At 44.0% G+C, this 10,898-nt stretch overlaps 2 protein-coding genes across 2 annotated transcripts; one reads left to right on the top strand and one right to left on the bottom strand.

Annotated features, from left to right (window-relative positions):
• On the bottom strand, nucleotides 349–2,047 carry LOC8085543 (ABC transporter B family member 2). Its single transcript, XM_002451765.2, has 2 exons — nucleotides 1,344–2,047; nucleotides 349–1,268 (listed from the first exon to the last, which is right to left on the bottom strand). Exons 1-2 carry the CDS (start codon nucleotides 1,466–1,468, stop codon nucleotides 461–463), a joined length of 933 nt encoding a protein of 310 aa, XP_002451810.2. The 5' UTR covers nucleotides 1,469–2,047; the 3' UTR covers nucleotides 349–460.
• LOC8073793 (abscisic acid receptor PYL2) lies at nucleotides 4,734–6,198 on the top strand. The gene has a single exon (XM_002453511.2). The coding sequence runs from the start codon at nucleotides 4,793–4,795 to the stop codon at nucleotides 5,405–5,407; it is 615 nt and encodes a 204-aa protein (XP_002453556.1). The 5' UTR covers nucleotides 4,734–4,792; the 3' UTR covers nucleotides 5,408–6,198.

Here is a 10,898-nt window from a genome sequence, read left to right as displayed (position 1 = left end):
AAATGCTACCTTCAATCTCATTTCTTTCCCTGGATGGTTATATGTCAATTGTTGATTCAGCATTTTAAAATCCCTTGATTTTGTAACTTATGTTAGACATATATGCTATCTGCCTTTCAGGCTTATGGAAACACAATGCTTACAACTTAAGCTTCAGAAATCCTATCTATCGTTTCACCTCACAATTGATGAATCTGATATTGAGGCTACAGTGGCACTACTCGTCAAGATCCAGATGCTTTTCAGATTGAATTAGATGGTTGTGTTTGTCTTTTCACTGTTAGAAGAAACGAACACTCTTGGCCTTTCCTTTTGCAGTGTGGATGCCTGTAGATGAATTTCTCAGCCAGCCGTTCCATCCCAATTTTTTAAAATTTAGCCTTTTTTTTAAAAAAAATTCTCTTTTGGATCTCTGGAAAACTTAATCGCAGTTTTGGACCCAGAGAGTCGACGCCATGCTTCATGGCGTCGAGGTTACACGCCTCGACGCCATGGAACACGGCGTCGAGGTTTCTGCGCAGCGTGGCTTCTGACGTGGCGGTTTACACGACCAAAAAACAAAAAAAAAACCTCGACGCCGTGGATCTTGGCGCCGAGCTCGACGCCGCAGATCACGGCGCCGAGCTGTGTCATCCAAAAACCCGACGAAGGCGCTGATGGAGCAGTATCGACGGGTTCTCGAGATCGCGATGCGCTGGTTCTGGCCGCCGGAGAGCTGTATCCCTCGCTCGCCGACCTGCGTCTCGTACCGATCAGGGAGGTGGTTGATGAATGTGATCGCCTCTGACAGCTTCGCCGCGTGGTTAATCTCCTCCATAGTGGCGTCGCCTTTGCCGTAGAGTATGTTCTCGCGGATGCTCGTCGCGAACAGGGCCGGCTCCTGATTAACCAACCCGATCTGCCGGCGCAGCCACTTGACGTCGAGCTCCTTGATGTCGTGCCCATCAAGCAGAATGGAGCCGGACAGCGGCTCATAGAAGCGCTCGATGAGCGAGACGACGGTGCTCTTGCCGGACCCGCTCCCGGCGACGATCTTCCCGGCCGGAAAGTCCAGGCTGAACCTATCGAGGATGACGACGTCCGGCCGTGACGGGTAGCTGAAGTGGACGTTGCGGAACTGGATGTGCCCGTCGACCGCGGGCAGCGTGCGGCCGATCTTGGAGCTCGCCTTGTTCACGGTGCTCCTCTCGATCATCTGGAAGATGGGGTACGCCGCCGTCCTCGCCCGCAGGAACGTCGAGATGTTCGGCGCCGCCTGGCCGAGCGACCTGCCAGCCGCACGCGCATAAGAATTTTCCAATTGATTGCTCGGCGACGCAGACCGGTAAACTCTGTGCACTCACAGGCCAGCAATGACGACGTTGAGCATGGTGGTGAAGGACTCGCCGCCGTTGGAAATCCGCTTGTGGACGACGACGCTGGTGAACCAAATGAGCAGTGCCCAGGAGAGGAAAAGCACAGAGTGCATGGAGCCGAGGCCGAGGCCCTTGGCGCCGTGATCTGCGGCGTCCAAGATCCACGGCGTCGAGGTTTTTTTTTGTTTTTTTGGTCGTGTAAACCGCCACGTCAGAAGCCAGGGACCTCGACGCCGGGATCCATGGCGTCAAGGCGTGTAACCTTGACGCCACGAAGCATGGCGTCGACCCACTGGATCCAAAACTGAGATTACGTTTTCTAGAGGTCTAAAAGAGAATTTTTTTCAAAAAAATGGCTAAATTTTAAAAAATTGGGCCGTTCCATCAAGATCGGATCAAATAAAATGGGCAAGCGGTGGTAGAGCACTTGGACACGTCGCAGCGGTGACCGTCCACCGCTTCACTAGAAGCAATCTTCCCCATATGGGACATGTTTGGCAAAAATTCAAATAGTAATTAGCAAGAAGTCACTATTCATTTAGCACTGTTTTTCTCCGCTGAGCCTGTTGCTTTCTTATCAGTCGAATCTATTATCCATTCAGCTGTATTTTTCTCTTACAACAGATTAGCAAACAGTAGTCTCAGCTATGGCTTTTCAGCCAAGGCTTTGTTTAGTTCCGAAATTATTTCGGATTTTGGTACTGTAGCACTTTCGTTTTTATTTGACAAATATTATCTAATTATGGACTAACTAGGCTCAAAAGATTCATCTCGTGATTTACAGTCAAACTGTGTGATTAGTTTTTGTTTTCGTCTATATTTAATGCTTCATGCATGTGCCGAAAGATTCGATGTGATAGGGAATCTTGAAAACTTTTTGGATTTCGGAGTGAACTAAACAAGGCCCAAGCAAACAGCCATGGTCTAGTCAACTGTATCAGTTATCAAACAGTGTATGAATGTCATATACGTTGACACTGACGGTAAGGGATGGAGGTGGATATATTCATGTAGGATGTATCGATCATTTTTTTATTATTTTTTGCAAATTTACAATGCAAAGCTACATTCTCATCACTCTAATCAATATGCACTGACACTTATGGTACTAATCGTGCCATGCTAATTGCTAATTGGAATTTGCTGGTACTCCAACAACGCTAGGAGAGAGAAAACAAGCATGATACCGATCCTAGTCCAATCATTTATTTGGAGACTTTTTTTTAGTTAGTTCCGGCTTCCCCAATTCATTTTCTATGGACTGGTAGAAATAGCAGGGCTTAAGCAAGTGATAATAGTTGGTCAGCGGCCACCCGCTAGCAGCCGCAATCAGGTTCACGTGCCCTACAAATGTCACGGCTTCTCCTCCCTTTGGAGTTTGGACTGCCTCCGTATGCACGTGTGCGTCTGCTGTTTTCCTCAAAGTGCATCACCTGGGCCTGTTTGGTTACGGGCTGTAAAATTTATCATCTGTTATATTAAGGCCTTAGATCCAAAACTTTTTTAAGATTCTCTGTCACATCAAATTTTGCGGCACATGTATGAAATATTATATATAGATAAAAATAAAAACTAATTACACAGTTTGTCTCCATGATTAAACAATGTTTATCAAATAAAAACAAAAGTGCTATAGTGTCGTTTTTCTAAAAAATTTTGGAACTAAACAAGGCCTAAATATTTGGACACATATATGAAGTACTAAATGCAGATTATTTACGAAACTAAAATCATAGCTAGAGAATAATGTGCGAGACGAATCTTTAAATCTAATTAGTCTATAATTAGACACTAATTGTTAAATAAAACGAAAATGCAAAACTTTAACAACTCTGACCAAACACTAGTTCGGACCAAAGCTCCCTTGCATACCCTCCTTGCATTTGTTCAATTGTGCATATTGCTGTGTGGATTTAAGAAAACAGTTGTTTCCATATACTGGTTTCTGTAAAATATACTGTTTCGATATGCTACTGTTATCCTTAAATTATCATATACAAATTTGACATAGCACAATAAAATACTCCATGTGTTCCAATGCAAGTTATAGCTGTTTTAGCTTAATTTGTTCCAAGTCAAACTTTTCTAGACCAATTTTATAAAAAGATACATAAATATCTATAAAGTCAAAGAAGATTCACCAGATAATAAACTACAAAATATGCTGTACTTTATAGTGCATTCCTCTGATGATTATAGATGTTAATATAGTATCTATAACTTGATCAAAATTACATAACGCAGGTTTTACCTACGAAATTCAAAACAGATCGAGGGAAGTATTTTAATTGGATGATTGTTTATGTTGCGACCAACCAAAACGGGTTGAGTGCCTTTTTTTTAGCAGTGAACAGCGATGGTCAACTCTAAACTGTGTCGCATCATACGTACTTCCTACTAGAAGCAGGTTAATTTTATCAGTTGAGTGAAAGGTCTCCCCCTGCCTGTCACATGCATGCACAATGAGCCTGTAGGATTCCGTGAAATGTGTTGACTTTCTCCAGCCTTCCACCCTCTCTCGTGCATCGCATCTCTATCAAACACTTGCCTTTATTCCCAGCCTCACGTTACGAAGACTGAAACGCATAAGGCCTTGTTTAGTTCCGAAAAGTAAAAAGTTTTCGGTACTGTAGCACTTTTATTTGTTTGTGACAAATATTATCTAATCATGGACTAACTAAGATTAAAAGATTCGTCTCGTGATTTACAGCTAAATTGTGTAATTAGTTTTTGTTTTCGTCTATATTTAACGTTACATGCATATGCCATAAGATTCGATGTGACGGGAATCTTGAAAACTTTTTGGTTTTTAGGGTGAACTAAACATATATATATATATATTTGGCCCTGTTTGAAACAGTTGATATTCTCAGTAAAGTAATCCGTACGAATTTCACATGCAAACAAAAGGGAAGTGCTCCTGATCGAGCACAATATTTCCCAACCATGGGCCTTTTCGATAATCAACTATATATGCAAACCAAACATGCTTAGCGGAGGGGCACGGAAAAGTGCCGGCCTCAACCAACATTATCTCCAAAGTACATACTCCGTCCGTACCATAAATTTAATGTTTTAATTTTGTTCTAAGTACAAGTATCTTAAGCTTAATCAAATTTGTAGAAAATATATTAACATTTATGACACTAGCAAACTATACTTCGAAAATATATTTCATGAGTCCAATGATAATTGCTGCCGGAAGGGGAGTCCAATGATAATTATTTCAAATATAAATATTAGTATTCTTATGTATATATATATTTGGTCAAACTTTAGATAATTTAATTAAACAGGACCCAAACGAGGCACCACCCACTTGAAGAAGAAGAAGGCAGCCATAAAATAAAAGGGCAGACACCTCCCTGACCTGACCTGACCTGACCGACCTCCCAACGTACACCCAATCAATTAATCAATCTGCTTGGTACCAGTAGATGGAGCCTCACATGGAGACGGCGCTGCGTCAGGGAGGCCTATCGGAGCTGGAGCAGCGGGAGCTAGAGCCCGTGGTGCGGGCGCACCACACGTTCCCGGGGCGATCGCCGGGGACGACGTGCACGTCGCTGGTGACGCAGCGCGTGGACGCGCCGCTGTCCGCCGTGTGGCCCATCGTGCGCGGGTTCGCCGCGCCGCAGCGGTACAAGCACTTCATCAAGTCGTGCGACCTCAGGTCCGGCGACGGCGCCACCGTGGGCAGCGTCCGCGAGGTCACCGTCGTGTCGGGCCTCCCGGCCTCCACCAGCACCGAGCGCCTCGAGATCCTCGACGACGACCGCCACATCCTCAGCTTCCGCGTCGTCGGCGGGGATCACCGCCTCCGCAACTACCGCTCCGTCACCTCCGTCACCGAGTTCCACCACCACCACCAGGCGGCGGCGGGACGGCCGTACTGCGTCGTCGTCGAGTCGTACGTCGTCGATGTACCCGAGGGGAACACGGAGGAGGACACGCGCATGTTCACCGACACCGTCGTCAAGCTTAACCTCCAGAAGCTCGCCGCCATCGCCACCTCGTCGGCGGCGGCGGCGGCCTCCAATTCCTCCACCTAGCTAGTTCGTTGCTTGTGTACTACATACAAATGCCTGCATGGTGACGATCGATTATGCTTATTCTTGATTGCTTTTCATTCTCGATCGTTTTTCGTTTTCTCTTTGGAACAAACAAGAAGCTAGAGAGAGAAAATGTATTATTTGTCCAACAGATTGCCTCTTTTTTTTCCTTCTTTATTCATCCTCTTATTAATTAATTAATTCAGCCTTTTGTTATTGCAAATCTGATGATAAGTTGGTGATGACATCGAAAGGGGGGTGCAAGTTGGTGTTATTTTATCCGGGGTTTTTATTTCTTTGTAAAAATAAAAAAAATATATAGATATAGTACGTCGTATCTGCTCTATCCTTATCCCTGCAGTGTCATAATACCGTTGTTTTGTCATCAATCAAGTCCGTCCGGGTAGTTGGTACCCGTACTTTTAAGACATGTATTTCTTTTCTTCGGTTCTTTCATGCACTTAAATGTTCTTGTTATGGCACATTATTAATTATATATGTATAGATAATAAAGTGTGTTCATGTGCTTCATCTGAGACTTTACCTTTCTTCTTCCCTAGCCAGCCTCAAGTCAAGTGGATCATGTGATGATGCCTGGATTATCTAGGCAAAATTGCTACGGGTACAAATTAAAATGAAGGACTTTCGGGCAAGGGCCCTTCAGCCTTCACCTTGGTTTGGTCACCTCCATGCATGACTGCATGGGCCTGTTTGGAACATAGAAATTTTACGATTTTCTTGTAAAGTAACTTTAAAGAAATTTGCTACTTTAATTCAGTTTCATAGGAAAAAAAAAAGTAAAAGAATAAGAAAACTTTCCGCTCGCGTTCCAAAACCAGACTTTCCAATTGATGAAGCTCTACTGATCCTGTGATCGCTAATGGAGTGCCGCTGTTTCACCCTCTCCAGCTATGGCTCACTTGGATCACCGCTTTATGGCATGTTGCCCCCTAGTTGTTCTGCCACCCAACATTGCTAATGTCGACAAAAAAGAATATAACATCCCCTTCATTAAAAAAATAAACGATAAACATATCTTATATAAGGAAAAGTCAAACTTTGTTCAACAAAGTATTTGAATTGAGAACTTAAAACTTGCATCGATTAGACTAAACTTAAAGTACCTCTGAAATGATGTACAGAGGTGCTTAAAGCCAGCGGTGGAACATAATTTTTACAGGTGTGGAAAGAAATTGGCTTACCCGACTACAAAACCGCCTTACAGGCGGTTTTTCCTAACAAAACCGCATGTAGAAATCATGTATTTCTACAGGCGGATTTCTTAAGAAACTGCCTGTAGAAATTGATTTTCACATGCGGTTTCTTAAGAAATCCGCCTGTAGAAATAATTTGAACTTGAATTTTTTGAGCTTTTCAAATGATCTCGTTTAAAAAAACTTTCAAAATGAAAGTTGTAGATCTTGAAAAGTTATGAAACTTTGTAGTTGATAATTTTTTCATTTGAAATCATCTTGTCATCGAAAACTACGTTTGAATTTCTCAAATTGGAAATTCAAATTTTGTAAATAAACTCGGATGAAGGAACTACCAATATAAAAGTTGTAGATCTTAAAAAGTTGTAAAACTTTGTAGTTGACGACTTTTCCATTTGAATCCGTTTAGGGCCTCAAATAGTCAATTTATGCTTGGTTTAGGGCCTTTCATGAGAACATATCATAAAATGCAATGTAGATGCTCCTTTCAGTCTCCAAGATGGTCAGGGAGCATCATAAGCAGTGTTACGAAACTTGCGGGGGGATTTGAGTGTGGTTGCGCCCATTGGTACCCCCGTGGCTTGGATACCCTGATGATAGAAGCCTTTGCCTGCAGAGATGGAATTCAGCTGGCAAGATTGAAGGGAGTCTCAAAATTGCTAGTAGAAACTGATTGTGAGATGCTAGCCAAGCTGTGGGAAAAGAGGACTTTCATTAAATTCTTTTGAAAAAAACACCCTACTTTGATTAGACATTAACCATTTGATTTTCCTCTAAAGTTGATTTTCTACATAATGTAGCTGATCTTTACGCAACGCATCATCTTTTAAGTTTAATAAGTACATGTAACAAAATCTAGTACAATTATCTATAAGTGTCATGAAATATCTTTTACCACCTTTGGTCAATACATGAAATGAAAAGTTTTAACAATGCTAGGTCCCTTTAAACCTGAGCATGCAGCCCACGAGCCTTAGGCACGGCCCGAAGCACGGCTTTGAGGCCCGGCCCGAGCACGGCACAGCCCAAAAGGAAAACGTGCCCGTGCCGGCCTGAGGCCCGTAGCAGGCCGTGCTTGGGCCTTTGCCTCGGCACGCCGGGCGGCACGGCACGGTCCGTGAAAAAGGGAGGGGCATGGCGCGGCCCGTGGCATATATAAGTGCCGCGCGTAGCCCCCGCCCTCCCGCAAACCCTAATCCCATTCGGTCGCTCCCTCTCCCCTCGCAGCCGCAGTCGCAGGAGCTCGGGCGCTCAGCGAACCCTAATCTCCTTCCCTCGCCGCCGTCGCCGCCACCGAATCTTGCACTCCGGCGAGCTCTCCACCGTCAGATCCTGCACTCCGGCGTGGCCGTGTCGCTCCCTACCCCATCCCCAAACCCTAATCCCCTTCCCCTTCTCTCTATCGCTCGTCTCTGTCGCTCTTCTTCTCAATCTTCTCCGTCTCCGTCTCCATCGCCGTCTTCTTCCCCGTCTCTGCCGCTCGTCTTCTTCAGATCTACGACGCCAAGCTCCGTCTCTGTGCAGGTAAGTCCCCTAAACCCTAGATCTCTCTGTTTTCTTCTTCTCCATGTTCCTAACCAACACTCTCTTGTTGCAGGTCGCCGGCTAGTAGTTGGTGCCGCCGGAGCCGTTGAGGAAGGCGCCGAGAAGTGAAGAAGAAGAATCTGACGCGGTGCGGTGTACATGGACAACCGTGATGGTGAGGATGATTACTCTTTCTTGCCGAGCTTCGACGATGAGCTCTGGGACTGTGGCATGCCCGGCGAGGATGAAGATGACATGACTGATGCAGCTGCCCTCTTGTTCGGTTCCGTGCCAGCGGCTATGGCTGGTGGTAGCCATGCTGCTGCGCCAGGTGTTGGCCGCGGCCACGGCCGTGCCCGTGGCAGTGGTGCTGGTGCTGGCCGTGGCTGTGCGTTTAGTGCTCCTGCAGTTGCAGCGCCCGACGCTCCTACAGTTGCAGCGCCAGGTGCTCCTACGGCTGACGCTGATGCGGCCCCCGCCCCTAGCGATGCAGCTTCTCTAGCATCATCAGCCAGCAACAGTAAGCGTCGATCTCCTGTCTGGGCTCACTTTGATGAAATTACTGAGAATGTTGATGGAGAGGATCGTGTTATTGCTGTTTGCAAGATTTGTAGGTCTCGTTTGTCTACTAATTCTGCTAATGGCACTGGTCATTTAAGTAGACATCATAAATCATGCCAAAAGAAATATGATCATGCTAGTATGGTTCAAACTAGGCTTTCTTTAAACCCTGATGGATCTTATAGAAATTGGGAATATAAACCTGAAGTTGCTAGAGTTGAGCTGTGCCGGTTGATAGCTAGATTGGATTTGCCTTTGTCTATTGCTGATAATTCTACTTGGGATGAGTACATCCAGCGTGCACACAATCCTAGATATAAGAGAGTATCTAGATTTACTACTGCTAGAGACCTGGCTAAGAATTTTAATGAGAAACTGCACCATCTAAAAAATGATATTTTTCCTAGTATCTCTTCTGTGTGTTTGACATCTGATATCTGGTCTGGTAATTCTAAGGAAGATTATATAACTGTTGTTGCTCACTATATCACTAATGATTGGGAGCTTAAAAAAGTGTCATTGGTTTCAAACTGATTGAAGTGAGTCATAATGGTGTTAACATTGCTGAAGTTATCTCTGGTGTGCTTAGAGATTGGGGCCTGCTTGACAAAGTTTTTGTTGTTAGCCTTGATAATGCTTCTGCTAATACCAGTGCTATGCTTGTTTTGACTCCTTTGCTTGATGGTTACTTGGGCTACGATGTGGCTCCCTTTGATCCTGCTAAAAAGTTATATCATGTGGTACATCAGCGTTGTGCTTGTCATATAATTAATTTGGTTGTTAAATCTGGTTTGAAAAGGCTTAAAACTTGCATAGAAGTTTTTAGAACTGCTATTAACTTCCTCAATTCATCTAATCAGCGTATTGCTCAATTCAAGAACTATTGTCTTGCTAAGGACATCAGGCCTCGTAAATTCTGTCTTGATATGGATGTTAGATGGAACTCCACCTATCTTATGCTTAAACATCTGATGCCATATAGATTTGTCTTTTCTGCATTCATCAATTCTCAATCTGGCTATGCACTATTGAATGAACAACACTGGTACATTGCTAAAAAGGTGTTGGAATTTCTTGAATTGTTCTATGAGTCCACTGTTGCACTTTCTGGTGTTTATTACCCCACTAGTCCATTGGTACTGTATCACATACTTGAGATTGCTACTCATCTGCAAAATTATGAAAATGACAACCAACTTGGTGATGTTGTTGTGCCAATGAAATCTAAGTTTCTCAAGTACTGGAAAAAAATTCCACTGTTATATTCTTTTGCATTTGTTCTGGACCCAAGGGCTAAGATCAGAGGTTTGCAAAATGTGCTTGACTTGCTTGCTCAGTGTAACAATATCAGTTATATTGCTTATCTAGTTGAGGTTAAAGCTGAATTGCATAAATTGTATGATAAGTATGAATGTAGATTTGGTGCAGCTAGGCCAGCTAGGACCACACATCCATCTGGCCTGACAGGTAAGAGGAAGCAGGCATGGGGCAGGATTTTTGGAGGATCAGGTTCTTCTGGTACTTCAATTAGTACATCTGTTTCATCTGGTGGTATATCTGAGCTCACTGCTTATCTGGACAGTGACAATGTTGTGGCCTATGATGATGATTTTGATGTACTCAATTGGTGGCATGAGCACAAACTGACCTTTCCAGTTCTCTCTATGTTGGCTAAAGATATTATGACTGTTCCTGTGTCAACTACTTCTTCGGAGTCTACTTTTAGTTTGTCTGGCAGGATAATTGAGGAGCGGCGACGACGATTGGGCGCTGACACTGTGGAGATGTTGGTCTGCACCAAGGACTGGGAGCTTGGTGAGGAGCATGGACAGCATACTGTGGTGGACAAGGAGTTAGAAGACTACTACAAAAACCAGTTCCTTGATGAAGATTCTACTACAACAGTTGATTGAAAGACAAGGATTAGGCAATGACTAGTGAGATGAGATTATGAGACTCAGTCTCTAGACTTGTAAAACATTTGAATCTTGGGCTTGTAATAACTTTGACATTTGAACATTTTTTTGAGCTGGCCGTACTCTTTTCCTTGCTAGGGTTTTTTCTCACGAGGTGTGAGTTTTACCTAGCAAGGTTTTTAATGAGGCGGCATTGCAGACAGCTCTATTTAATCAATTTGGTAATATTTACATCTTGGGTCGCCTTTTGGTCTGTTTCTGTGATAGTGTGATTTG

The sequence above is a fragment of the Sorghum bicolor genome, chromosome 4 (genome assembly GCF_000003195.3).
Source record: "Sorghum bicolor cultivar BTx623 chromosome 4, Sorghum_bicolor_NCBIv3, whole genome shotgun sequence".
NCBI classification, from domain to species: domain Eukaryota; kingdom Viridiplantae; phylum Streptophyta; class Magnoliopsida; order Poales; family Poaceae; genus Sorghum; species Sorghum bicolor.
Note: the sequence above shows the minus strand (reverse complement) of the source record. Positions and strands in the feature narration are given on the sequence as shown.